The sequence below is a fragment of the Trichomonas vaginalis genome, chromosome I (genome assembly GCF_026262505.1).
Source record: "Trichomonas vaginalis G3 chromosome I, whole genome shotgun sequence".
Classification (NCBI taxonomy): domain Eukaryota; phylum Parabasalia; order Trichomonadida; family Trichomonadidae; genus Trichomonas; species Trichomonas vaginalis.
In genome coordinates, this window is record NC_067203.1 from 16,164,812 (window position 1) to 16,192,291 (window position 27,480).

General features: G+C 35.5%; 15 protein-coding genes and 7 pseudogenes across 22 annotated transcripts, besides 1 other annotated feature; 9 read left to right on the plus strand and 13 right to left on the minus strand.

The window, feature by feature from the left end:
* Positions 1–281: 281 nt before the first annotated feature.
* TVAGG3_0995440 (phage tail repeat-like family) lies at positions 282–1,568 on the plus strand (the record flags this gene model as incomplete). Its single annotated transcript, XM_001300730.2, has 1 exon — positions 282–1,568. The coding sequence occupies one exon, from the start codon at positions 282–284 to the stop codon at positions 1,566–1,568; it is 1,287 nt and encodes a 428-aa protein (XP_001300731.2).
* Positions 282–17,777: a mobile genetic element.
* TVAGG3_0995460 (uncharacterized protein) lies at positions 2,538–2,939 on the plus strand (the record flags this gene model as incomplete). Its single annotated transcript, XM_051254239.1, has 1 exon — positions 2,538–2,939. One exon carries the CDS (start codon positions 2,538–2,540, stop codon positions 2,937–2,939), a length of 402 nt encoding a protein of 133 aa, XP_051079813.1.
* On the plus strand, positions 2,959–3,111 carry TVAGG3_0995470 (uncharacterized protein; the record flags this gene model as incomplete). Its single annotated transcript, XM_051254240.1, has 1 exon — positions 2,959–3,111. The coding sequence occupies one exon, from the start codon at positions 2,959–2,961 to the stop codon at positions 3,109–3,111; it is 153 nt and encodes a 50-aa protein (XP_051079814.1).
* Positions 3,759–4,629, plus strand: TVAGG3_0995480 (annotated as a pseudogene). Its single transcript has one exon. A coding segment is annotated over exon 1 (871 nt).
* TVAGG3_0995490 (uncharacterized protein) lies at positions 6,042–6,305 on the plus strand (the record flags this gene model as incomplete). Its single annotated transcript, XM_051254241.1, has 1 exon — positions 6,042–6,305. The coding sequence occupies one exon, from the start codon at positions 6,042–6,044 to the stop codon at positions 6,303–6,305; it is 264 nt and encodes an 87-aa protein (XP_051079815.1).
* On the minus strand, positions 6,355–7,044 carry TVAGG3_0995500 (annotated as a pseudogene). Its single transcript has one exon. A coding segment is annotated over exon 1 (690 nt).
* Positions 7,199–7,661, minus strand: TVAGG3_0995510 (uncharacterized protein; the record flags this gene model as incomplete). The annotated part of the gene is made up of 1 exon (XM_051254242.1): positions 7,199–7,661. A coding segment is annotated over one exon (463 nt), but the record flags the coding sequence as incomplete, so codon positions are not given.
* On the minus strand, positions 7,708–8,063 carry TVAGG3_0995520 (uncharacterized protein; the record flags this gene model as incomplete). The annotated part of the gene is made up of 1 exon (XM_051254243.1): positions 7,708–8,063. A coding segment is annotated over one exon (356 nt), but the record flags the coding sequence as incomplete, so codon positions are not given.
* Positions 8,347–8,779, plus strand: TVAGG3_0995530 (annotated as a pseudogene). The gene has a single exon. A coding segment is annotated over exon 1 (433 nt).
* On the minus strand, positions 8,955–9,155 carry TVAGG3_0995540 (uncharacterized protein; the record flags this gene model as incomplete). Its single annotated transcript, XM_051254244.1, has 1 exon — positions 8,955–9,155. The coding sequence occupies one exon, from the start codon at positions 9,153–9,155 to the stop codon at positions 8,955–8,957; it is 201 nt and encodes a 66-aa protein (XP_051079818.1).
* Positions 9,911–10,825, plus strand: TVAGG3_0995550 (organellar and viral DNA polymerase type B; the record flags this gene model as incomplete). The annotated part of the gene is made up of 1 exon (XM_051254245.1): positions 9,911–10,825. The coding sequence occupies one exon, from the start codon at positions 9,911–9,913 to the stop codon at positions 10,823–10,825; it is 915 nt and encodes a 304-aa protein (XP_051079819.1).
* TVAGG3_0995560 (protein of unknown function, DUF4106 family) lies at positions 10,885–11,865 on the minus strand (the record flags this gene model as incomplete). Its single annotated transcript, XM_051254246.1, has 1 exon — positions 10,885–11,865. One exon carries the CDS (start codon positions 11,863–11,865, stop codon positions 10,885–10,887), a length of 981 nt encoding a protein of 326 aa, XP_051079820.1.
* TVAGG3_0995570 (uncharacterized protein) lies at positions 11,968–12,258 on the plus strand (the record flags this gene model as incomplete). Its single annotated transcript, XM_051254247.1, has 1 exon — positions 11,968–12,258. A coding segment is annotated over one exon (291 nt), but the record flags the coding sequence as incomplete, so codon positions are not given.
* On the minus strand, positions 12,275–12,693 carry TVAGG3_0995580 (annotated as a pseudogene). The gene has a single exon. A coding segment is annotated over exon 1 (419 nt).
* TVAGG3_0995590 (Poxvirus D5 protein-like family) lies at positions 12,995–13,630 on the minus strand (the record flags this gene model as incomplete). The annotated part of the gene is made up of 1 exon (XM_051254248.1): positions 12,995–13,630. One exon carries the CDS (start codon positions 13,628–13,630, stop codon positions 12,995–12,997), a length of 636 nt encoding a protein of 211 aa, XP_051079822.1.
* TVAGG3_0995600 (uncharacterized protein) lies at positions 14,261–14,554 on the minus strand (the record flags this gene model as incomplete). Its single annotated transcript, XM_051254249.1, has 1 exon — positions 14,261–14,554. One exon carries the CDS (start codon positions 14,552–14,554, stop codon positions 14,261–14,263), a length of 294 nt encoding a protein of 97 aa, XP_051079823.1.
* Positions 15,313–15,851, minus strand: TVAGG3_0995610 (annotated as a pseudogene). Its single transcript has one exon. A coding segment is annotated over exon 1 (539 nt).
* Positions 17,778–18,057: 280 nt separating the features above from the next.
* On the minus strand, positions 18,058–18,684 carry TVAGG3_0995620 (protein of unknown function, DUF4106 family; the record flags this gene model as incomplete). Its single annotated transcript, XM_051254250.1, has 1 exon — positions 18,058–18,684. One exon carries the CDS (start codon positions 18,682–18,684, stop codon positions 18,058–18,060), a length of 627 nt encoding a protein of 208 aa, XP_051079824.1.
* A 501-nt stretch (positions 18,685–19,185) lies between these two features.
* On the minus strand, positions 19,186–21,086 carry TVAGG3_0995630 (annotated as a pseudogene). Its single transcript has one exon. A coding segment is annotated over exon 1 (1,901 nt).
* A 469-nt stretch (positions 21,087–21,555) lies between these two features.
* TVAGG3_0995640 lies at positions 21,556–22,779 on the plus strand (annotated as a pseudogene). Its single transcript has one exon. A coding segment is annotated over exon 1 (1,224 nt).
* A 557-nt stretch (positions 22,780–23,336) lies between these two features.
* TVAGG3_0995650 (uncharacterized protein) lies at positions 23,337–25,023 on the minus strand (the record flags this gene model as incomplete). The annotated part of the gene is made up of 1 exon (XM_001310752.1): positions 23,468–23,914. The coding sequence occupies one exon, from the start codon at positions 23,912–23,914 to the stop codon at positions 23,468–23,470; it is 447 nt and encodes a 148-aa protein (XP_001310753.1).
* A 153-nt stretch (positions 25,024–25,176) lies between these two features.
* On the minus strand, positions 25,177–26,815 carry TVAGG3_0995660 (protein serine/threonine kinase protein; the record flags this gene model as incomplete). Its single annotated transcript, XM_001310753.1, has 1 exon — positions 25,325–26,806. One exon carries the CDS (start codon positions 26,804–26,806, stop codon positions 25,325–25,327), a length of 1,482 nt encoding a protein of 493 aa, XP_001310754.1.
* Between the last annotated feature and the right edge of the window lie 665 nt (positions 26,816–27,480).

Here is a 27,480-nt window from a genome sequence, read left to right on the forward strand (position 1 = left end):
TTTTCGTTTCCCTTCAGATATATAATCTATATGAAACCTTACAATAAATGGAAACTTTTATCTTCTACAGACACAAACTTCATTCTACGAAAGCCAACAGCTTTTGTGACGGATGGGTCTCTTAACCATCTTAGTGGGTAGTCAAAACGATAGCCTTCATGCTTTACGGTCTCTGTCTCAAACTTTTGACCGACATTAGTAAAAAGTTCATCTAATGGTTTAGTTGTAGCAACTCTTGAATTTTCTTTTTCTATTGAAAGCATATTTTATCTAGAATAAAAATGTCGAAAGAAACAGCGTCTATGAGAGAAATACAACACAACCGACAACTCATTTTGCAAGCTCTAAATAAGAACACAACAAACTTTTCAAACTATTCTAAGATATCTGAGTCATTGAAAGAAGGAAACTTAAAACTGACATTAAACCCAATGACAGATGAGTTTCTGTTTCAAGACAATAAGAACCATACTGTCTGTATAAATCCAACAAAAGGAACTTTAAACGAGAAACCTATAAATGAACTTCTTTTGAAAGCAGATGTTGACAACAAAGCTGACAAAGAGTATGTCATTGAAAAAGTTCAAGAAGAACATGACAGAGCAGATGCAACATATGCAACGAAAGAACATACTCATCCTGAACTAGCAGACAAAACATATGTTGACAATAAAATGTCAAGTGAAGTGACAAGAGCTGAAAACGAATATTCTAAAAAGACTCATACACATACCATTGCAAATATTACAAACTTACAAGAAACCTTAAACAAGAAAAGTGACGTTGGACATACACACGATTTCTTCGCAACTGTTGGTATAGAAAATATTGCAGGAACGGTTGAAGAACCTGATGGAACTGGTGGGGATGTATTAAATTGGAAACCTCCTAACTTTCCACAAGGTTTAACATCGGATGAAGACATAACGACGATGAAATACACTAGATGTAGAAATGTCTATGTCATGGAGGATGAAAACAATGTTAAATTCACTGCTCAAGATTTATATGATAAGAAAGCTGACAAAACATATGTTAACGATGAGTTAGATAAAAAAGCTGACAAAACATATGTTAACGATGAGTTAGATAAAAAAGCTGACAAAACAGAGCTTCAAACGTTAAAGACAGAAATACTTCAAACACTATATCCTATAGGCTCTATTTATACGTCAATGAACTCAACAAATCCAGAAGTAGTACTTGGTTTTGGAACTTGGACTCAAATAGTCGACAGGTTTTTGTATTGTGCAAACTCTTCAAAGGAAACAGGTGGAAGTAAAACGATTTCAGGTGAAAATCTACCTGCACACAGTCACTACATAGATTTAAGTACATCTCAAGCAGGTTGGCATAAGCATAATTTTTGGGATTGGTCAGCAATGAAAAAAGGTAAAGGATATGATGTTAAAGACAACGTTCAGTTTGCTATAAATTGTTTCTGGGGTAACACTCAGGGAGATGGAAACCATACACATCGCGTTTCAGGATATACACAAACAACGGGACAAAGTAAAGACTACATGCCACCTTACATGACAGTTTACGCATGGTATAGAAATGCTTAGTCGTCATTTTCAACTTCTTTAGCATATTCGTCAGGAGTTGTCTTATATTTGTTAGGAACTGTCTTTGAAAGTATACCACCTTGAACTTTGACAAGTTTGAAACGAGGTCTGACAATAGTAGTTTTATCTTCTGCTTGCAGTCTGTACATTTTGCCATGTTTGCCTAAAACTTCATAATATTCTCTTGTATACTTTCTTCTATTTTTACGAACACGAATGTGAGTACCTGTCGGGTTCCCATTGTTGTCATAGTCAATAGTATTTTCATATGGGTCGCGTCTAGGTATTTCTATTTTACTTTGTCACCTTTCTTAAGTTTGAAGCCTGGCATTCTTTCTTGTTTGTCTCTTTTGACTAAACTATTAAATATATAGTCTTTCTCTAAGTCAGGGTTGTTTTTCATTTCTTCAGGGGAGTGGTTTCCCAAACCTTTTTGTTTACGGTTATTGTAAATATTTAAAACTTGTCTCATCTTTGCCATGGAGAAGTGTCTATATTTGTCGTCATATGACATTTCATTTGCTTCACCACCTTGTGGTTGGTTTAAGTCTCTTAACATTTTTATACAACTGTCAATGACACCAAGAGCAGAATGGTTTTGGTCGACAATGAAATATTGGTTTACATTTTTTGAACGCAGATAGTTTTTTACATCATCTGATTTGAAAGAACTTTCACAGTCAGATGTCAGTTTTGTTGGATGGTATTTGTCAACGAATATTGTCAAAGCTGCTAAGATATCTAAAATATTTTTGGACTGTAATGGTATGGCTTCACAGTATCTTGTGTTTTGACCGACAAATATTAGCCAGTATGGTGGTCCATCTTCTCTATACCTCGGAATGTTTTCCAAGATATCCATAAACAAGCATTTGTGTTGAACTAAAGATTTTTACCATGAGTGCTTTCTTTGTTGCTTTAGAAACATAGGGTCCTTGTTTGGATTCGTCATTTTTTACCATATAAGAAATGGGTTTATTTGGCGCATTAGCAGGAGTTGCATCCAGATTTTTGCCCGCAGTGGGAACAATAGCCAGAGGTGTATTTGGAGTTGGAAGGAAGATTTTGAGTACATTAGGTATACTTAAAGAGAAAGCACAACCTATTATACAAACTGTACAGAAAGGTTGGGATGTAGCACGAGATGCAGCAAATCTTATTCCAAATCCTGAAACAAGAGGAAAAGTTCAAGGATGGATGGACAATGTAGGAAGACAAGCAGGAAACTACTATAACAAAGCAAATGACTACTATAACCAAGCAGGGCACTATATGGACCAAGGTGAAAGATTCTTTAACAGAGGATATAACCATGCACAACAATGGGTAAACAATAACCAACCTCAACCGCCTCAAACGTGGGGAATGTAAAGTTTTTTACTGAGATGAAATGAACAATACAGCATTGAGACAAATGGGTTCAAGATGGATTTGTCGACTTCCAGCAGTTACACAACGTGTTTGTCAAGTTCTTCCTATACCTCAGGAAGTTTTAGACCGACTTAAAAAACAACAACAACCAGTTGAAAACAAACCAAACTAAAATTTTTTACTGAGATGAAATGACCGAAGAAGTTGAAACGGTAGATTTGACACCACAAAAAAAAGTTCAGAACCATTGTCAAAACCTGTCAAAGAACTTACAGATGAAGAGAAAAATTCAATAATAGAAAGTGCCAGGTCTGGAAATACAAACCCTAACTATAAAGTCACTTTTCATAGAAATGGAACGGCTAGTATCTCAAAAAGAAACAGACTCTCACAAATAAAATATTGAAGTCTGAAGGAGCTTTCGAGACAACAGATGGAAAAGTTTACTTCACTGACCAACAGTTCATTATAGAACATCTCATTGACTTAGAGTCGAAATATTCTAAACTTTACAACAAACACAAAAAGTTGAAAGGAAAACAAAAACAAATGGCATATGATATTTATGAAGATGTTGACAACACAACTGTTCCTGCAAGTGAAGTAAGTCAGAGGAACCGAAAAGTGACGAAAAAACCGATAGAAGAAGAGAAACCAAAAACGGAAGATAAACCAAAACCAAAGTTTAGTTTCCAAACTAAACCAAGTCAACCTTCATTAGCTGGTATGGGTTGGCGTCAAAGACTTATGGCAGCAGGCGGTTATGTTAAGTAAAGAAAAAAACATTTTTTTATTTTTATAAAAATGCCCCCATATAGAATGGATAGAAAGTCTGCTAGAATAAAAGCAGAGTTGCAAAGATATGGTTGGAGAGTTTCGAAGAATTTTAAATATAGGAAGGGAAGACCCATAAAAGTCTATGACAAATTGTCTGGTCTTCGCTACGAAATGGAATTGGAAACAGCACGCGCAAATTATCCAAACAGACTAGAGAGGTTAGAAGAAGAACGTCTTATGGACATGCCTTTCGATGTTTCTGAACCGCAAGTTGAAGGACACGACGGCTTTGCCAGATTCTATTGGAAACATGACGAACAATTGTATCCTTTGAGAAGGAAAAAAGGAAAAGGTGAAGACAAACATGCTCCCATGGAAAGAACAAGATATGCATATGAAAAGTACCGTGAAGTTAGAAGTCAAATTACATCTGGTCGAACCTTTACAGTAAACTTTGACGAAGGAAAGAACAAAGAAGGCTTCATGGGTGTACTTGCTGCAATTCAAGACGGAAATAAGAAAGGACACAATCTCAGATTGACCATAACAGATTTGGATGGTCACATTTACTATGCACATGGCAATGTCACAACAGCTGCAATGCTTCTTGACGCTTTCAAGACTACAAAGAGAGAACAAATGGTTGACTCCGACTCAGACATTTTGAATGCAATTGAAGGAATTGCAAGTGTCAAGTTCGAATGGTACCAACCTAACCCCAAGCAGTCAGACAACATGCTGGATACTTCCCCTTCATAAATAAGTCTGACATTGACTTGACAAGGTATGGAATTTACAATTCAATTGAAACAATTGTCAACGAACCTTGCATTCTTACATGTCTCAGGAACTCTGGTCTTGTTACAGAAGAGAAGATGAAGTATCTTGAGTCATGTGTGAAGACAAGGTACATTCTCAGAGGTCAATTGGCAAAAATTGCACCGTTGGCAAATGTCAATATCCGAGTCAACATACCTACAGCTAAAGGTTCTTCACATGACGACTATGTTGTTGACAAAGACTTACCATGGTTGAAGATTGCAATTGTCCACAACCACTTCATGTTGAACGAAAGTCTTACAAACCCATTGTTCGGAAAAGGCAAGTGCAACATTGTCAGAGCTGTAAACATTCTTTTCGAGAAAGGTTTGTTGGAACCAATTCCAGATGACAAGCTGACAGAAACTTTTGTACCAAAAGACGAAACAAACTTTTCATTGTTAGCAAGACCAAAAGTTGTTCCAGACAAAGTTATAGCACAAAAGAAGTACACTGTTCCAAAAGGAGTTGGATTGTTCGGATACCAACCTGAACCAGAAGAACTTCCAATGAGGTTGCAAGAACTTCAAGATGCTATAAACAAACTTCCATTGAGACATCCAATTGACGTCAAATTGTATTGGAGAGCATCGGAGTTAGGTCAGAAGGTTTTATATGAAACAGGTTGCTTCGACGATGTTTATGAGATAGCAGGCGAAGTTTCTCAGAAGATAAGAGACTCACTTGAATTTCCACGAACTGGACCCATTGGTTGCGACAAGTTCGACTCAGATGAAAAGATATACTATGTCGACCTTAACGCTGCATACATGAGGTTCGTCCAATATATCCCGACTGGAATTCCAAACGAAGATGGTGAGTTCCCAGGAAGGAACTATACAGTTGGAAAAGTCATACAACAACTGTATGATATTAGGAAAGCTTCAAACCCCAAACTTGCAATGACACTCAAATTGCTTATGAATTCAACATGGGGATATTCCATTAAAAAACCTCAAAAGATGAAGAGTAAACACTATGAGAAGGTCGACAACTTTGTTGAAAGGTTCTCCCCTTTTGTTTTGAAATACGAATTTACTCAAGGTCAAGGTGGCTTAGTAACCACAGTAAAACCTATTGTCGAACATTGGTCTTATCCTCAGTTCGCAAAGGCAGTCCTTGACAACTACAATGAGTTCTTCTCCGAAGTCAAATCCAAAGTGAAGGTTTACTATGAGAACATTGACGCACTCATGACGAACGAAGAAGGGTACAACAAACTCATTGAAATGGGCATGGTCGGTGAAAAGATGGGTCAATTCAAATTGGACAAAATTTTCACCGAAGTTCATGTCCTCTCCAAGCGTAAGTACTGGGGCATACTTGAAGACGGCACAGAAATAAAACATTGCATGAAATAAAAAATTTTTATTCGAATTTGAATCGGACAGGTCGAGTTACACCATTCTTGGTCTCAAACTCATATATAACCTGTTTGTCTGTATTTTCGTCGACTATGGCACGAGACACGAACATTGACCAAACGTACAAAAAGTGTCATTTCGGATGGTCAAGCAGCCAATCGCATTCGAGCACTTCGAAGAAGCCTTACGTTCCAAGGAAGAGGGTGTCTGGTGCAAGGCAGAGGTCATGAGACTCTACGAGCAGTACATCCTCAATGCCTGGGAGGACAAATCGTCCTTGGATTGGCAAATCTACCAACTCCTCTGGGACGACCTCCTACGCAACTGGGAGAACGAAAGAGTCCAATTCAAAGGTCGGGAACTAATTTTGCAAATTGACCTTAATTTCACATACTTATCCAAATAAACACCTAAATTTACTCGGGGTTTCCCCCTAAAATAAAATTTTTTTACTCTTAGAACCACTCGAGGTTCTCCTTACGGTTGTTGAGCTTGTCACCGTCAATGTGTCTGACCTTCGTCTTCTTGTCTGGATTTGGAACCCATTGAATTGCGACAAGCTTGCCCATGGAGATTGAACCGCGATTCCGAAGGGTAAGGTTCAAGTGTCCCAAGTTGTTGAGGACTGGGGTAAGAACCTTGCCTGTCTCCCTTGTTGCGGATTTGGTATGGGTAGGGTTGGGAAATTTCGTAAGTGTCATCGGCAACAAGGGTTGCCCAAACTTCCTTTCTTCGTGTTTCTCTTCTTCTTTCTCTTCTTCCTCTTCTTCCTCTTCTCCTCGACAATTCCTTCTTCAATTCTGGTTCACGAATTACGGTGTTGGAGGTTCTGTCCTTTCCGAGTACCTTCCAGATGGCGTCTATCTCTTCGAAGAAACGGTAGATGAGTCTGGCAAGGTCTCGGTTCTCTCTCTCGTAATGCGCAAGGTTTCCGTGAAATCGTTCAGGCATTTCTCATTGGAAGCTTGGTTCATGAGGACATCGGCTTTGAGATTGGTCATCTCTTCATAAGACTACTTTGGAGAGTCTTAACGGTGTTTGTCAGATGAGCTTTCAATTGCAATTTGAATTTGAACTGGGCGCTTGTCTGGCAACATTGAAAGGACATCTGCCATTGTGTTCGGCTTCGGTGCTTGTTCGGACATCGAAAAAATGAAGTGGTTTGAGAATGACGGTTTTACTTCAAAAAGCTTGTTATGACGGTTAAGTCATACAACAAGTTTAAAATAATATCTTGTTCTTCTTCTGAACGTTTGTTGTCTCTTCCGATAAAAGTTTCGAACATGAGAACCAAAAAACGTTTTTTGAGATTGCGGAAGAGTTCAGGCAAACGTTCATATTCTGGATATGTTGGGAGCAGTTCGAAACATCTGAGCTGACTTTCGGACAAAATTGGGACAATGTCAGAAAATTCATCTTTGGTCGGACTGCTTGAAGGTAAGTCCCTTACATGTAAGTAGCTCTGGTAAAGTCTTCTCATTTCTGCTAACTTTTGGAGTATAGCTTCGTAGTTTAGAAGTTTTAATTTTAATTGTCTTATTCCACTCTTTACTTCTAAACGGTAAGTATCCATGAGGTCAAGAGTAGCTTTGGTAGCTTTAAGTGGAGCTATCTGTTCCTTGACTTGTGCAATTTTGGTTGCAATTGTGGTTTGAGCTCCTTCAAGTTCGCCGTCTATGTCGTTCTCAACGCCTTCAACCATGGCTTGAAACTCTTCATCGGTCCATTGAGATTGGTGTGGGACGAATTTAACTTGCTTCATTCAAAAAATGAAAAAAAATGTTTTTACTCAAAACGTTAAGGTTGACTGAACTGGTTGGATGTCGCCTTCACAGGTTATGTAGAACGGCTGACCCGAGAAGTGAAGGAGAGACTGAATTGCCAATTTCATATGGGGTAGGGGGTTCTCCTTGTTTGGTATTTTTATCCAAGGACGTTTGTTTAGGAACTTAACAAGAGCTTCTCTTTTGGCGTCCTTTATGTCGTCGTAGGCTGTCCCGTCTGGTATTTGAATTGGAATTCCAGTCGAAGTCTCGAGCTGAAGTGTAGACCTTCCAGAAATACTGGTGAACTTGACCTTGGGCTTCATTACCCTGCGCAAGTACTGCTTAACAACTTCATTTATCTCTATAAGGTAAATTGCCTCGTCAAATCCTTCTGGTATTCCGAGTCCTTCCATCCGACAGGAAAATATTTTCCCGACAACTGGAAAAAATTTTCCCGACAACTGGAAAAATTTTCCCGACGACAGGAAGGACTCTTCCAGTTGTCCGTCCGTAAACCATTCAAATTTTCGAAAATTGAGAACTTTTGGTCGAACTTCAGAAAAGTTTTCCTTCCGACAGAAAAAGTTTTTCCTTCCGACAGGAAAAGTTTTTCCTTCCAAAGGAAAGGTTTTTCCTTCCGACAGGAAAGGTTTTTCCTTCCGACGGTTAAGCCACAAACAGATGTCCGACGTCCCACCAACCGAGCCCATATCCCAACCAGAAAACCGAAAGCTGCAGAACCACAACAGTCTCCTCAGCAACCTCAGTTCCAGCAAGTACCTCCGATTTACTACCAATTTCCACCTCAATGTTACTACCCACCACAAGGCTTCCCGAACTACCCTCCTCCTCAGCCTATGCCTTACTTCCCCAACCCTTGGATGTTTATGCAAAACCCTGCCCCACAATTCCAATCTCAATCCAAGAGAGACCAAGAGTTCGAGGAAGGTCTGAACCGCTTACGCAAAGAGTATGCTACTACCCAATGGAAGAAGACAGGCTCTCACTCTCTTCCCTCAAATCGACCGATTCGACTCGTACCACAGATTCGGTTCGTGACCGTGAAGACTACCTCAAGCAGTCTGAGAGACTCTTCATCTTACAGCCATTTACAGTTGGAGCTCTCAAGAACATGCGCAATTACGAAGGTCAGACACCAGCTGGAGACCGCAAAACAGACGTACTCGCAAGAGCAGTCCAACTGGTCAAGACAAAGACCGAGATAGTCGACTTCATTCTTGCAGCTTGCCCATACAAGTAAAAAAATAAACAATTACGAGTTAAACTTTTTATTCTTTCTTTTCTGAGTTGTTTAGAGCTGGTTTCTCTTGTAGGAACCTTTCGTACTCTTCCATGGTCATGTAATTGCGAATTTGGTACGCAATTCCAGGTTCGTTGTTTTTGAACCTTACGTATGTAACGCTTCCATCCTCCTCAGGGAAGTAAGCTGCTAACATCTGACCAAGTTTTCTCGGTGACTCGGAGCTCATAAAAATGTCACTTTTTAAACGTTAAGTTTTTAGTCTTATTTTACCCTTTGTTTGTCAATGTAGTATTGGAGTGCAATTTCTCCAAATTCTCTATGTCGGAGTTCTTCAGCATTTTCCAAGGTGTTCCTGGAGAACTCAAAGAAGTTGTCAAGAAGATACTGCCATGCTGCTCTTCTGAGTTCGTCGGTATTTTGGAAGTGTTGCACCTTCGAGTCTTCGGACATGAAAAAAATGACACTTTTTCTATTAAACCGTTTTGGCATTTCTCATGAGTGAGTATAGTTCTGCCGAACCATTGGAAGAGAAGAAGTACTCTTGCTGGCAAAAGACAAAAATAGTTGCCTTAGTTGTCATTGCAATTGTACTCGTAATTGAATTCATTGTACTTCTCTTCACGTACATAAAACTCAAGGACGGCATATGCTTTAAGAAGCTACCATCTTACTAAGACTAAACACTTAGATTTTTCAAGCTTGACTTTTTACAATTTGAATTTTACACCCAAAAATATAATTTATGTTAGAATGTTAGATCTAACATGTTTTCTAACACGTTTTCTAACATGGTCTAAAACTCTTGAATTTTCATGAAATTTACACCAAAAATAATGTTTATGTTAGAATGTTAGATCTAACATGTTTTCTAACACGTTTTCTAACATGGTCTAAAACTCTTGAATTTTCATGAGTTTTCCCGAAATAAAAAATAAAGTTGGTTTTTTTAAAAAAATATTTTTTTATTTTTATTGTAAGAACATGTTAGCAACTACAGCACCAAACTCGTTAGTCATGAATCCAACATCTATGTTAGTAGAAATGAAAAGCTTCATTCCTTCTTCATATACTTTCGAAACAAAAATCCAGAAGATAAAGCAAGAACTTTTAACAAGTAATTTAGACTGTAGTGCGAAAGATGAAACAAATGAACAGTATCTTTATGAAATGCAGGACATTATTGACCATTTACCCAAATTGCCTGAAATCCAACAACAAAAGCTCACTATTCCCGAATTTGACGAAATAGAAGTCAAAGCAACTGACTCAGTAGAAATAAAGAAGTTCATACGAAAGGTAAATTATGAATTCCTTGGTTTTCATTGCAACCATAAGGTTATGGACAAAGATTGCGACATGGTATATAAGAACATCTCTGACCTTTACAAATCCGAAGAATTTAAGACCTACGACAACTTTGTTTCATTAGTTGCAAAATGTGTTTGGGAAATAAGAGATAAAGATAGTAGGGGTAAGGTATGGAACGAACAAATAAAACCCGCTATGTTCGAGATGAAGAAAACCATTGACGCCTTAGTTGTTTTAGCAGGTAAGGTTTCAGAATATAACGCAAAAATGAATCCGCAATGTTCAAAATGTAAAGCAGCAATGAGGAAATATAACTACTCCGTCAAAGAGATAGAACGTATGCGAAACGACTATGCAGATTTAAAGAAAGAAGCAGAGAAACCAGCAGAAAACAAAATGGACATGTTAGCATTTCTAAACAAAAACTATCCAACAGCTGACGATTTCCTTCTATCTGATGTCAAGAAGAAGTATAAAGAAACTTTCGGCATTGTTAAAACATTCGATGTACTAAAAGAAGAAATTGAAGCCACGAAATTGTTTAGAGTCATGAACCATCGCAACATATACCATGTAAAACGCTTGTAAATAGTTATGTTAGAAAACATGTTAGAAAACATGTTAGATCTAACATTCTAACATAAACATTATTTTTGCTGACTTTTTACAATTTGAACTTTGTTTGCGTAGATATGAATTCTGAAAGAAGTATGAGGGTCTTGTATGACTTTATACTTCTCCCATAGTTCATGTCTGTCAAACTTACCTGCCATGGACTCTTTCATAAGTTCCATGAAATCGTCTTCTGACAATCCAGGGAAAAGTATAATGTCAGTAAGTATTCTTTTAACATCCTTACTTAAACTCTTTGCTGTCTGTACACAAATGACAACTGAGATGTTAAAGTGTCTGAGCTTCTTAAGAATTCGACACATGTCTTGTTCTCTGTTCTTTAACAAAGGATGAGAAGCAAAGTCATCTAAGATAAGAAGACATCTATGAGGGTAAGTCTTCCAATCGTAAGATTGCAATTTCTTCGAAATGTATTCTATCTCTTTCTGTTTGTTTCTGAAGTGTTTCTTCTCTAATATTCTCTGCATTTCCTCATTTGGGTCTTTAAACTTCGAATTTATATACTCATTTATAGCATTATACTTCAAAACTCTTCTTTGGTACTTCTTTATCCAATCTAACAACTCAGAGTCTTTTATACATACTAACTTAGACTTCTTTATAATATCTTTGAACGAATTGACGGTTTGGTCAAATTGACCAGAAGTACTACAAATGACAACTAACTCATAGAATGGGTTCTTCTCATCTAGTTCTTGTTGTTGTGCAGCCATTTTAAGATAAGTGAAAGTCTTACCCGACCCAGGTGGTGCAATTAGACCTGTTATACCATTCTGAGCAAATAAGAACTTGTCATGTATGGGTTTTATCTGAGCATTTTCTAACTTCCTCTTGTTCTTGTTTAAAACATTCTCAAATTTCTTGTCAATGTCAGCAAACTTTTTTTCTAACATATTTTTAGAAAAATTAAAATTTTTATCTTTTTGAAAATGTCTAGCGATTTCGCTATCTATATTCGAGACAAGCTTTTTGACAGCAAAACATCTGTCGACCATAAAATCTTACATAGTGTAAACAAGAAAGGTGAATTTGTTCTAAAGTTCTGTTTCTGGGAATATGACAAGAACCATAAAACATTAAGCAGAGAAGTCTTTAAGTTTGTCAATGACAGACTTGTTGACAGAGATGACGCCGATTGGAAAGATGAAGTCCAACAAAAGTTCTTAGAATGCAAAGAAGACACATGCGCTGTTCTTGAAGATGAAATAGAAAACAGAATAGAAGAGCTATTAAAGGACAAAGACCTTTTACATAAATATGGTTGCGCCAAATTTGACATAACTCCACCAGAGAAGAAGAAGAAGAAGAGAGAAAAGAAAGAAAAGAAAGTAGAAGAAGAGAAGAAAGAGCCAGAGCCAGAGCCAGAGAAAAAGAAATTTGACATGTAAAAATAAAATTTTATTTTTAGAACATTTCTGGGTCAATGTCAATGTTCTCTTCCTCTTTAGGGGCAAACACTGGCTTAGACTCTAAAATCTTTTTACCCAATTTACCTTGAACTTCAACTATCTTAGACTCATAATATTCATAGTCGTCTGCTTTCTTTGGTTCATAAGGTATAACAAGTTTGTATGCTTTGCCTTCTTTAAGGTTTGAAAACCTTCTGTCAAAATTTTCTTTGACTGCTAACAAACCTTCTATGTCTAAGTCTTCAAATTTCGCACCATTTTTAGTCACAATAGCAAACTTAACTGGTTCGATGTTCCAACTTTGTCAAATGTAGACTTTTCAAAATGGTAGAAGTAAACATTCAAATAAGCGAATGGGTCTAGTTCTTCTTTGACTTCTGTCATGTACTTGTTTACTGAAATATATTTCGTCATCTTTTCTATCGGATAAAAAAATATTTTTTTTAAAATTTACTCATAAAAATTATTTCTTTCTATATTTGCCATTCCGAACTTCGAAAAGATGTTTTATACCAGCATAGAATTTTTCTCTAGAGCTTAGTCTTATATCGTTTTCATGACAATATTTTCTATATTCTTCATATAAAGCCTTTTTTTCATACATTTCATAAGGACAATCTAACCAGAATAGCGCATATCTATTTTCGTTATCTAGGTCTTTTCCAACAAACTCAGCGTACATTTCAAATAAAATAAAAAAATATTTTTTTTAAATTTACTCAGAAAAATTTTTCTTTGTATATACGCCGTTCTGAACATCTAAAAGACTTTTGACATTTGCCAAGAATGTACGTTTAGAAGCTGCCATATAACCATACTCTTGACAATATTGTTTATATGAATCGTACAATGACCTTTCATCTAAACACTCAAAGTTAGTCTCATCTATAAACAGTTCATATACACTCTTGTTTGCTTCTAACAATGTTTGTCTCTCTTCGGTATGTGGAATTTGTCTTGGATTGAAGTTAGAAATATCTAATGTCATGAAATATGAGAACAAGTGGTTGTAAAAGTTAGGTGTCAAAGTTTCTGCTAAGTCGTCAAAATATTCTGTATCTTGCATATGAGAATCTGACGTTCTGACAACTACATATCTTCTGTCAGAACTTTCTAACTTCATCGGAACAACATTGTTTGAAACCATGATGAAATTTGCAACATTTTCACAAACTCTTTGGTCTTTATATTTTCTTTCAACAACTCCAACTTTGTCTGTTATAAGACTCTTCAAAGCATCTGAGTTTAAAACCTTTGTTGTATCTATACTTTGAAGTTCGTTACATACTATAAGTTTCATATTCTCTATTGAAGAGTTAAATTTACCGCAGATGTTTTCTAAGTTTGTCATATTAGGGTTCGAATAGCCCTCTAACAGTTTGCACAAAATATCTGTAAAGAAAGTATTCTTACCAGTTCCTTGTTTTCCAATTATAATGAGAGCAGTTTCATTTTTAGCACTTGGATGTTGTAAGATGTTTGCAAACCAACATAAGATATACTCATAGACTCTTTCGTTTCCATTGCATATAATTTCTTTGACATGGTCTAACCAAGCTTCTATAATATTTTCTTTCCATTCTACTTGTTCGTATTTATATCCAGTGAAGATAGAATAGAAGTTTGGAGAAGGTGTATAGAACTTTATACCTCGAACTGAAAAATCTTCTAACTTTGACAATAAGATATCCCAAGCATCTAACATCTTCATGCCAACTTGTACGACTTTTATTTTCTTAAGTTTCTGTCTACATTCTTGTTCTGAAACTATTGTTGCTCTTGGTTTGTTAAAGACAACATCCCATTCTTTCATGACATAACATTCTGGGGCAGAGTCAACATAAATGACTAAACGTTTCAAATTCTCGACTGCTTTGTTATAGTCTCTAAATGGACACATATTTCTGAAGGCTTGGAAGTCATAAAAATCTGAAACATCTATTCTGTACATTTTTATAAAAATAAAAAAAAAATATTTTTTTTATTCTTGAGCTTGTTGTTGCATTTGTTCCATTTGTTGCATTTGTTGTTCTTGAGCTATTTGTTGTTGAAGTTGTTCTTGTAGTACAATACTTTCACCAGTTGCATCTTCCAATTCGAAACTTTCTGCCGTCATTGACAAATACATAGGACATAAAAGTTTTACAGGAACAAAGTTTGCGTCAACTAAGGTTAAGTTTATGTTTGCCAAAGTGTTTGAGTTCACTAAAGCTGAAAACTCTGCATTCGAATGAACAATAGGCAAACCAGCAGAGAAAGTGTTGTTTATACGCATGAGTATCTTTTGGTCATAGTAGTTTCTGTCGACATTCGAATAGCACTTTGAACCTAAGTTTGAAACAATATATAAAATAGGTGTACTTAAAGTCAATGGAATAGACATTCCTTGTATGACACCTTTTCCTGTTATAGGAAACTGTTGGTAGTAAAAACCAGATATAAGTTTTGTATTATAGCTCATATCGTTTATAGTAAACTCAGTCGGACATCCAAACATAATGAAACCTGCTCTAGTTGCAGCACATGTTACATCCGTCCTTAAAGTATTAAATAAGTCAACAAAACCTGTTGGTGGTATATCTGAGTAAGTATCTTCAAAGAAGTATTTTTTACCATTCACAACAACAAAGTCTTCTGGTGTCAAAAGAGCAAAACAGGCTTTAGTCGTCATCGTGTTTAAGGTCAGTTTACAATATCGTCCTTGAGGACTTTGTAAGTTTGTTGTTATAGAATTATATGACTCAGGGTTTTTAGTCGTAATAGTATAAACCACTATGTCTTCTGCCATTTATATATATTTAAAAGTTTTTCTGAAAGTGGAGAAGAACTTCATCTAAACTTTCACATGGCGTTTCTTGAAGTTCTCTGTCTAAGAAGTTTAAATATTTTGTAAAGACATAGAACTTTCCTTTGTCTACACGAACAAACAAAACAGGGTCTTTCATATCGTTCAAAAGTGTGTAAAGTCCTTTACATGAAATAAAGTCTATATTGTTTTTCTTCAAACATCTTTCAAGAAGTTTTGACATTTACTTAGCAAATAAACTTTAATGAAATGTTGTGGTCGTCAAATATTTTTATGACGTCTGGGAAACTATACTTTAAGTTCAACGTTTCACCTCCTTTCATAACGTATATCTTGTCAATGACATTATATGAAACACCACAGCAACTAACGTCGGGTTCTATTTCTTTGATGTTTATATCGTCTGCCTCTGTCAAAAGTTTCAATAGTTCTTTCAAAATTTCATGAGGTGCGATGACATATGAGTTCACTTTTACAGGGTTGTGCTCAACCAAGTTTAACATTATACCCAAAGCTTGACAAATCTTCTCCTGAGTTTTAAGTTTGTCTTTAAGTTGTTGGTAGTCGTTTCGAATATCTGCAACAGAACTTAAGTCTCTGCTAACTTCAGGATATGTTGGTTGTTCTTTTACAGGAACAATTGTTATACCATCTTGGTCTTCGTATGGTTTCCCCATTTCAACATCTCTTTCTTTGACATTGACAATAAAACACTTTGACTGTTTGTTTGAGTTGGTGAATTTAACTTCACATCTGCCACCGCCATTAAACCTTTTGAAACACTTACGCTTCTATTTTTCGGAAATGACATTTTACTTAGAATAAAAAGATGGACGTATTTGAGTATCTCTTCGAATTGAAGCAGAACAAAGTTTACACACACAAACAATACAAAACATTGACAGAATAGTTCTTTATACAAACAATGGAAAATGTTATAGAATAGCAGTCTTTGCTGAACCAAAATATTTTCATAAAGCAAAGAAAGTTGGTATAACTGAAATGGTGAAAGTTCTTGAAGCAGACAAAAATATAACAACAAAACTTACAGATATTTCTAAAGGTAAGTTTATCTTACAATATTATGTCAAAACTGGCGTACTGTCAATATTTGACGGAGAGAAGTCAGTTCAAGAACAACTTACTGACCTGCTGCCAAAATCTGCTCGATGGAAGCTGTCGTTATGCCAATCTGAGGAGCCCCAGCAGGTTTCATCGAACGAATCTTCAAAAGAGCATCTTCCGTGAAAAGTGCTATTGGTTTTGTAAACTTCTTTGCTCTCAGTTCATCTGGACCGTCTCTGTCACCAGTATATTGTATTTGTACAGTACCAACAGTTGAAATACCACCCATAAAGTCTTCTGAGTCAGCAAATGGAATGCCAAGCCAAAGTTTGAACGGTCTCCATTTGTATATTGAGTTTTTTGACCTCCTGTATGAGTCCATACTTTCACATATGGCATAATAGAACTTTGCATTTCAGGGTTAATGGTTGTTGTGAAGTTGTTGTTAAAGTTCATAGCATCTAATGTCAAGTTGTATGACCTCATATCCTCAACTGTAGAATATTCTTCTCTTGATAATATTTGCCATCTATGTTTATATGATATTTAATACCAGGGTTGTAGAAGCAAGAATAGTCATTTATAGTTCGTCTGAACAGTACAAACATAGTATCTGCATGTTTCATTGCAGTTGTTAAAGCAATATCTGTTCTTGCACCTGGGTCAGCACTTTGGTTTCCAACTTCACCTGCAAAGTCTTTGACAGATATTTGGTGTATAGGGAACATAAGTGGAACTGCAATATATTTGGCAGCTAAAGCATTTGAAATATCTGGGTCCAACATATAGACTGCAAGTCTGCTTTCTATTCTCTTGCATTCAAATTTTTCGCATGTGAACTTAACTGGGTCCCAAGCATCTCCAGCAGCATTGAAATAATAGTTTACTTCAGTGTTGAGGTTTGAGAAACCAAAGTCTAAGTCAACTTTTTTTTGCAAAAGTCGGCGAATGACATTTTATTTGTTCCCACTACTTCTGTAAGAGTGAATGGGTCTTGTGTTGGTGCAATGACTAAGTTATTTTTGCTTGGAGTAAGTTCGATAGAAATTTTTCCTGCCCAGTTTGGCAAGTATCTTAAAAACCTGAAGATGAGGAAAGATGACAAAGGAACTCTAAGTTTCAGTTTTACTTTGGTTACTGCTGCTGCAGTTTGTCCAGAAAGGTTAACATAAACTCCTGGAACGTTAGGGTCAAGTCTTCTTATTTTCTCAATAGTTGCATACTGGTCTGTTTGTTCTCTAGCTTGTGGTTGTACTGAGTTTCTCAAAGCGAACCATTCATAGTTTGCCCATGTTACTGTTTGAACTAAGTCAGAGTTAGAATATATCTTATATCCCATGAAAACTTCTGGAGCATATTGGTATCCGACATAGAAAATTCCATTGCAACCTTTCTTGTCAGACAACTTGGCAGAAGGTTTTATTTCAATGTCTTGTTCCACGTATAAGAAAGAGTTGTCAATAGAAATTATATGAAACCTGTCGCAAGCAATATCTACTGTTGTTGAAGAACCTTCTCCAAACTCACCTACGTTTCCATAAGAAACAGCAGTTGTATATTCGTAAGTTCCAGGAACTATTTCTGACCTTCTAATGGCATTGTCGCATTCGTTATACCATTCGGAAACATTTCCATTCATAGCATCCAAAACTGTTGGCGTTATATTCTGAGCGGCGTACATTTCATATGAGTAAAAATATAGAATAGTTGGATTTATATGTCATAATAGAACCCACGTGGACCAAGCTTTACTTTCTTCCTGACTGAGTTTTTAACTCTTCTTTTTCCTTCATTGCCCTCTGCTTGAAGTTGTTGCATCTTTGCATTATGTTCATCTAGTATGTTGCAAATTTCCCATGTCCTTTTTGCCTTTTGGCTCTGGTCGCCCATCTCAGGTAACCTATATCCTAGAAAGAGTTTGTCATAGTCTGTATTTGAGTCTTCGCGTATTGTTTGCATGACTCTTTCCTGAGTTTCGGTTCAAGCTCTTCAAACAGTGCCTGTCCATATGGAATAAGCTCGTTTCCAAATATATGTTTTTGTAGCCATTCTGGTTTTCTTTCCATGTTACCAACAATATCTTTTGTGAATGGGAAAGCTTTTACCCAATCTTTCAGTCTTGCGTCGTTTATTTCTGTAGTTGGTTTTATTTTGTCAAGGAACATGTTTTTCAATACTAACATTTCATTTGGTACTGTCCATTTGAGTTTTCTTAAATATTCATCCCTTCTCGGTTCATTGTCTGCAAAGTAAGTTTTTATGACATTTTGTAAACTTTCGTTTGCAAGGTCATGTACAATAGGTTCTCTTCCTTCTCTCTCCCTAACTTTCTTTCTAAACTCTTCACCAAATATACCATCTCTATGGTTCTGTGTAGTTCTTTGAGATAAATGTTCTAGAACGTCAGGTGTTATATTTCCATCAGCCATGTTCATTTCATACTGGTCCAAAATATCTGCATGTTTCATATCTTTCAATGGCATTAAAGCCGCGCTGAAAATACCAGCTATATCTGGTTCACCATTGACTTCCATTGCGTCTACAACTTCTTGGAATTGTGGTTGTAAGTTTATGAACCACCTATCCGGATTAGCTTTATGACCCCATCTCATTGTAGTTCCATCGTCTGCAGAAACAAAAGTAGGTTTGTTTCCATATTGGTTAGGTTCTGAATGAACTTTAAACAATGTTTCATTTCTATATGTTTTCTTGAAATTTAACCTTTTATTTTCACCGAGTTCATCCGAAGATTGAACGTTAAATGCTCGTAAGTAAAAAGGGTTGTTGTATTTGTGTACATTTTCTTTCAGTACTTCCATTCTATGCTGAATATTTTCATCTGGTGTTGGAGTCTTTTGTATGTCGGCAAACATTTTTCGATATTCTTCTACTATGTCAGCCGAATTTTTTTTAGACTCTTGGAAATATTCCATATTCTCCGCATACTCTTGTTGAGGGTCAAGATTTTTCGGCTGTTCCAAATCTTCATCTAGTTCTGTGAAGTTAGTTTCCAAAGGAGGACTTGTTCGTTTCCTTCAGGCTCTTCTAGCTGTTGTTGCTGAACTATTTCTTCCATGTCTGGTTGTATCTGAACTTCTTCCTGTGGAGTTTCTTGTACCTCATCTGCTGGCATTTCATATATTCCGAGACCGTTTTTAACAATTTCCCTATCTACGTCATCCGCATTCATAAGCTTTTGTTCTTTCGTTCCGTCTCTATTTTTTACGCGTTTCATGACGAAAGTTGAATTGTCATTTAGCTCTGACATCAAATATCTCGGAGTAAATTCATCATGTCATTTGGATGATATGCTATTAAATCATATCCCTTAGCGAGCTTGTATTTTCCAGGTTTGAATTATATCCGTTTTGGTGCTGAGCCATAAAGCTAAATAGGTTCGGGTCAGTATTTCCATCCTTGAACTTTCAATAGCTTCTTTATATCTGTCACTAAAGTCAATAGTATCTGGGAAACCACACTCTTCTTTAAGCATTTTTAAGAATTCTTGGTTTCCTTGTTCTCTACTTCTTTTATGTCCTTGCTCTGTTTGTGGTTGTTGTGTGCAGGTTTTGAACTGTTGGTTGCTGTGCTGGTTGTTGTGTTGTGTTGTGCTGGTTGTGAGGTGGTTGTTGTGCTGGTTGTTGTGTTGGTTTTGTGTTGGTTGTTGTGTTGGTTTTGGTGCATGCCTGTGTCTGTGTCCATGTGACGATGTAAATGTTTTAGGTAGTCCTGGTGCAGGTGCTTCTCTTGGAGGGTTTGGTGGTATATAAGTTCCACCAGCTGGCACATATGTTCCATCTGCAGCATAATGTCCTACCTGACTTTTCGTTCTTAAGAAAGCATTTACTAGGTCTGTTTTGGTCTGTTGTAACTCTTTTTCTTGACTTTCCACAACAGTTGCTCTAACGGCGTCATAGGCACTTTGAACTGCCTGTCTCGTTGCTGCATCTGTTATTTTCGTCATATTTTGTGCTACTTCTTTAACTCTTTGTCGAAACCTTCAGACTTCAGTTTCTTTCCAGATGAGAAGTCGTTCACTTGTTTCACCTTACTATGAAGAGCTTCGAAGGCGTTCTTAAAGTCAGCATTGTTAAAGCTTCATTTGAACTGTCTTCATCCGCTTGTATTTTTGTCCTTATTGACCCTATAAGTTGGGCTGCTTTAGCGTTGGCTTGGGCATCTAACCAGTCATTGTTAGCTTTTATATATTCTGCGCTTTTCATTGCCTTTTGCATGGCTGCGTCGTTATTTTTACTTTCTTGTGCTAAGTTTTCATACTGTACGGTTTGGTTTTGCAACTGTAAAAGTTTTTCTGCCTTTACATTTGCTTCAACTTCTTTTTTATACTCATCGCTATCCATATATGTCTTCAGGGCTTTTTGTTTTATTTCTTCATCTTTCAGTACTTTATATTGAGTAGTATGGTTTTTCAAATTTATAACATCTTGTTCCATTTTTGCTACTTCTGCTGCTTTTTCTGACACTTTTTTCGCATATTCCTCTGTACTTAGTTCTTTCAGTTGTTCTTCTTTCTTCTTTTTCTCTACGTTTAACTCATTGAGTTTCTTTGTGTGTCTGTCATATTCTAGTTTCTTTTCGTTTTCACTTATTTGTTTCTGTATGTCTATGTTTGACTTTTTGACATCTGTTATTTGATTTTTGAGTGAACTCAAATTCATTTGACTTTGAGGGTTATAAGCTGTTCCGTCTGCAGCTCCACCATAGCCTGCCATTTTCGCTAAAAGTGCCGCTCTTAAACCTCCACTCTGTGCACCAATAACTCGGTTTAAAAGCATAGGGTTGCTTGACATTTGTTGCAACATAGTGGGGTCATTCATCATTTGTTGTTGCAACTGTTGTTGTGGTGTCAGTTTTACTATTGGATGTTTCAATGCTCCTTCCTCTTACGTATATTCTTACGTAGCTTACGTGGCATTTTAAGTGAAGTTAAAAAGCGGTTTTTGACAGATGTTTATATGACACTTTTTGTTCAGCACAAAAAACTACTCGGTCAAAGTGTTGTCAGTTTTGTAAAATAACCGTCCTATCTCATTCTATAAGGGGAAAAGGCTTCTCAAAGTATACTTCCTTGGAACGCCTGTAACTTTTCCTGTAGCGACGATAGACCCTTACTTGTCCGGACAAAGTTATACTATTTTGAGTGCTCTACAAAAAAGTCAACGGCGACGACTCTCAAAAACCGTTGTGTAAAAAGTTTTACCGTTGGACAAAAAAGTATATATAGAAAACAAAAAACGTTTATAGTTCATTCAATATTTGAGATGGAACGGTTTGCCAACGGAACTTTAAATAAAATAAAAAAATAGAGGGGGTTACCGTTGACGAAAACGGTTTATTTTAAACTTTTCTATGAGTAGTCCGAAAAAAACAGTTTATTTTTCATAATGGAAGGAAGAAAAAGTGTCGCAAACAATTCGTCGACTACCTCTGCAGTTAAAGTTCCTACAACTTATGTCTCACCATTCTCAAAACCCTTACGACCTCCTATAATACCAAAGCAACTTCCTCATACAATTCAAGACAATTTGGACAATATGCATTTGCACAAAGAAACAGCTCAGCCAACAGGTCAGGCAACAACAACTATCGGAACAGAAGCATTTTCAGAAGAAGTTCATACCAATCAGACTCCAATCGAACATACAGAAACACAACCACCCGAAAATACAGAAACACATCCAATCGAACATACAGAAACACATTCTGCAATGACCACTAGGTCGCAAACACGATATCTCGCCTTTGCAAACAATTTAAGTCTCAAATTCAAGACACACAAGATAGCGACACTCCTCTTTCAGAGAAAGTTCGTAGAAAATACGCAAAGAAAAGGTTAGAATTGTTAGATAAGTTAAATGAACAGTGGGGTTCAGAAGACAATCGAGATTATAACGAGATGTTTCAAGCTGTCATGGATGCCATTCAGCCTCTTGAAAACGAAATCAAAGACCCTGGCGTACTTGTTGACATGTTTGCTTCATATTTACCCGTTACTGCCAATCTCATAGCGTTGCAAGCTATTGACCAGTTCATTCACTTGTTTCCAAAGAACTTGCAGAAGCATTTACAAGAAGTTAAATTGCTGAATTTGTCCGTTTATATCCAAATTCATACAATTATTTGGAAGAATTGAATGAACATGGTGAAAGGTCATTCTATTTATATTTCTACACAAAAGACAACCAGTCAAAACGACTATACTGCATTGAACCTATGCCTCAATTCGTAGACAATTTCCACGTTATAACAACTGTTGCTTTAGATATTCCTGCCAGAGTTCCATATGGAGGAACAGTAACTATCTCAAGCTTTCCCAAGGGCTATAAAGGAAAGCCTCTCACAATTGCAAAATTCACACACAGCAGTTGCCAATTTGTTCAAGATGTCGAGTTCCATTTCCTCAACAATACGACTTTCATCATAGAGACTCCTCAAGAAGGTATATACAAAGTTTTCATCGCAGGATTTGTTGCTCCCAATGGCGAAGAAGAAGTCGAAGAAATCTCACCTCAGAGAGCGAAGAAGAAGAAGTCGAAGAAATCCTCACCTCAGAGAGCGAAGAAGAAGAAAATTTCCAAGACATTCAAGATTCAGAATATACCGAATAAAAAAACAATTTAAGACTAAAAATTTAATTTTATTATAATATTTTTATTTTTTTCATCTGGTCTTTGTATCATTCCTCCTCTAGTTTCTTCGGGGCTAGAGGGCACGAAGTGCCTGGAAGCCCCATTACCTTTTTTTTTTTTTTTTTTTTTTTGATAGCATGAACTAATGCGAATTTTATGAAACCATGTCCGTGTTGCCATTGTAGAATGGCACTTTTTTGTCAAATCTATTGTAATTGTCTGTCCAGAGAATGTTTGCCACGGAAACATCTACAAGCTGAATCTTGAGACAGTTGAATGGACTAAATATACATCGAATCTTCCAGAAACAGAATTTTCGCTTATGATTGAAACAATTATTTTCCATTGATAGTCCTTCCAGCAATCCATCAATTGTACCCACAGTATCTGCTAATGAAGCATTTGGCTTCTTTCCCAGCAACGTAATCTGAATTTTCGATATGTTTCAATTCCATTAAAAATATGATTATATGAAACAATCTATACTCAATAAACATCAATTCAACAATGAGGATATGTAAAAAATCTGTTTCTTCATCATTTCTTACCTGAGAAAAGATCATATATTTTGGGAAGGCTAGAACTAAAAATTATTTTTAATTTAGATATGGAATATGATTGAACTCAAAGAAGAGAAATCACAAAAATAATTTATTACAATTTGGAATTATTTGTTCTTTTGATAAAGCATAATAAACTGTTTGGTATGAATAAGGGGTAAATTAATTGTTGTTTTGTTGCATGTGCAAACTGTTTTATTCGATTTCGAACAAATCTTAGCAAGTTGATCAACAAAGAAAGTATATGAATCTTGTATGTTTTCTGTAACATCAGCAGCTCCAAAAACGATATTTCCAAGATTATCAATATAACTATCATAAACATAAATCTCAGCTGTATTTCCATAGCGATCATTAGCAAAGAGAGCAATTTCATCACCGTTACCGGAAAAGCTACAATTTGTGAATGTGGCATTAATTCCTTCGCATAAAATTGTACATGGAGGATCCTTACTACTACTTATTTTAGAATTATTAATAATATTACAATATTTTGTGTCAATTCGATTTATGGAAACACTATATCCGTAATATTCCAGACATAATATGTACATTGATGTGTTGTTAATAAAATTCGAATACCCTGTAATTGATCCTGGTTCTGGAGTACCAATTACTATTCCTGGAATCGAATTTACTATATTAAGACTAGAATTTGAGTTAATAAAATGCGAAGTTCCTCCATACGATAAATAAACATCATTTCCATATGATTCATTACTTCCATTTTCTGAAAGAGAAGCAAAATACGAATAGCTGAAATTTTCTGGTTTTATCGCAATATAACAAAAAATTCCATATCCTGATTGTAATGAACAGTTTTTTGCTTGAAATTTATATTGGACAATGGAACTATCACCTTTAAAGTAAATAGCTCCACCACTTACTGTATTTGAACATGATGCAAATTCGCAATAACTATGGAGGAAATGGATATTTTTAATTTCAGTGAAATTTATTGCACTATTTTGAATATTAATGAATTTACATTCGTGAAAATGGTAATTTAAAACATTCTCAGCTGGATTAAATGTTGTTTGATAGGTTTCATTTTTCTTTAAACGTGGATCTGAGGATCCATAAAAATATGTCCAGATATATGGCACATTGCAGTCAAGAAGAGATGAATTATTCAGTCAGATAACTCCGAATTGTGCAGAATAAAAAAATAATGTATAACATTTTGGTCAAACAATCAAAGTTAAAGCGACAATATCAATTTATATTGACAGTATTTAAATATGGTAACTATTTCATGGCTTCATTTCAAAATTTATTTAATCTTGATCAAAAAAACTTAAAAATATATTTGAAGGATTCGATAGTAGTGAGAGATGATTCAGAAAAATGATTTGTGATTAGCCTGAATTTGATTTTGGGCAATAAATAAAGAAAACCATCGCATTTATCTTTTTTTAAAATCTGCCAACAGTATGAAATTAATTATTCCCTAACTTCAATACACATTTACTCTGATTGTAGAATGCCGTGATCTAATACAGAACGTTAAATATCGATATGAATATGAATATTTCCAAAAATCTATGATTTATGCTTTAATTGTTTCATTTCTTGAGTTACACACGTAAAATCCTATACATAACCAATGATAATATGGTTAACAAAAATGATAATATGTAATTATATATATGTTCATTGAATGAAAATCTATAGTTATATGTTTTCGAACAAGTTATATGTATACATAATTCTATAGACAGTTTCCTCTTAAGAGAATATAGAATTGCATGATTGAGATGTCCAAAGTTCCAAAAAAAAATTGAAATTCGAAAATTGGTAATTGATTTTTTTTTTCTATGTTTCAACTGTTATAAGATGTTTTTGTGTTACCAAAGCTGATAGTCTAGCAACATGTAATATAAAGTCTATCATATATGTATTAGAGAAAAAATCAAGTATACTTGAGAATATAGATTTAAAAACAACAATACAGAATATTTATTTTATTGCTTTTTTGCAAAACCAACCTTGCAAATATTTGAAATAGGAACTTCTTCAGTCTTCAGCAGCCAAGGATGTGAAAGTATCTGTTCAATTGAGAATCTTTCACTAGGAACAGTTGAGAAAATTCCTTTCAACAGCTGAATGACTTGGCTAGAGAAAGCTTTCGGATAAATCACGTTTCCTTTCTTAACTTTCTCTGCAAATTGTTCGTGGGAACTTCCTCCAAATGGATATTTTCCTGAAAGCATTTCGTAGAGAATAACTCCGCATGACCAAATATCACTGAGCATTCCATTATATGGTTTCTTAGTGAAACTTTCTGGTGACGCGTAAGGAGTCCTAAGGAAATATGTCTCGTTCATGTCTGACTTCTCTGCAAATCTACAAGTTGAAAAGTTTGTAAATCTGACAGTATTTTTGTAAAAAACAATAGTTTTCGGAGTGATATTATTTAGAACAATATCACAACTATGTATATGTTGAAGAGCAAGCATCATTTGTCTAAAGATTGGCCTTGCAGCCTCTTCAATAATATTCTTTTGGTTTGAAATGAGATCTTTGAGCGTATAACCGTCTGTATCTGGCCAAAGAATATACCAAAATAGTTCATCTTCAAGGAGAGCTATCATTTTCATGACATTTCGGTGTTTTGTAATTTTATTCGCCTCAATTTCAGCTTGGATTTGAGTATCGTTTGTTTGGCTTTTAGCTGATATCTTTGATATAACTAATCCTTTAGTTGGCTCCTTAACTAAGTTAGGAGTAGCTGATGTAACAGAAACCATGCATCCGTATGGACAATTATTGGATTTAAATGCTAAATCATAGGTTTGTATCTTCGGCGGATGTCCATCTGATGTAGCTGAATCAATTTTTGAAAGTCCAGCGTTGATTTGATCGATTAAACCTCCGATTTTCTTAAAATCAGCATGCGCAGGTTCTGTAGCGTTTTGAAGAGCTTGTAATCGTGCTTTAAAACGAACTGGATAACGTACGAAATATATTAAAATTTTATCAATTGGAAATCCGATTTGTTCGGGTAGTTTATCGAATATACCTTGAACTTCTGAGTACTCTATACCCAATCCAAGGAACTGATCCGCGAATAAATAGTAATGATGAAAGAATAATAAGAAATCGTGAACAATTTGTGGTACTAATGCACTCCAGTTACCAATTGGACCTACAAGGTTGCCAGGTTTGATGTTTTCTTCGAACTCTAGCAGAACTTTTTCCTTAATTTCCAGAGTTTTTCTTCCATGAACAATAAGATCGGCAATTCCTTGTACATTTTTGATTTCTTCGACATGAGCTTTGAATATTGGTATTATAGGTGTAGTAACGAATTTTTGAAATTTTTCGAGTAATTCTTTTTCTTCTAGTTCTTTTTTATACATGCGCATGATAATATCAGGTTTTGTTGCGGGAAAAACTTCTTCTTCGTTTGGAGTTACAATTCGTGTTGAATTTTCTTCACTCATTCAATAACGATCTCCAACAAAAAATGAAACACATAATAAAGAAAAATAATGATTCTCATTCATTATATAAGTGTAAGGGTTCATGAATTTCTTAATCGCTTCTTCAAATAAAAGTGAAAAACAATAATTTTTGAGAAATAGATTAGAATTCGAGTAATATATTTGCCATTATATTATACATCAGTAATATTATTTATTCCCTGAGTAGTGGATAAATTATCAACATTTGTTTTTCGAAATCAATTTTGATTGATATTCATTTGGTATGCGTGCATATTTTGATTTTTTATGACCAATTATTTCAAGAGTTTAAATGACATTAGCAGATCATAAATATATTTCGGAAAATTAAATATTTGCAATTCTAATTGGAAAATGAAGACATATGAATGAGTTTTCCTTATTTCTATAATCATACTATCCACTCCTTATAATTGGCGTGATAAAACGTTGGCAATTTTGATTTTTAATTTACTTTTATGTTAAAATTTGCTGATTCGGCAATATAAGTCAATTCCTAGCTTGGAAACACCAAGCGAACATAAAATTGAATTAGGTATAAAACCTGAATTATCGAAATTGAATAATGACCATCAAATATTATCAAAATTGAATAGTATTCAATTTCGATAATTTCCCAAACTTTACCAATTGCAAGAGGCGATTATAGCAAA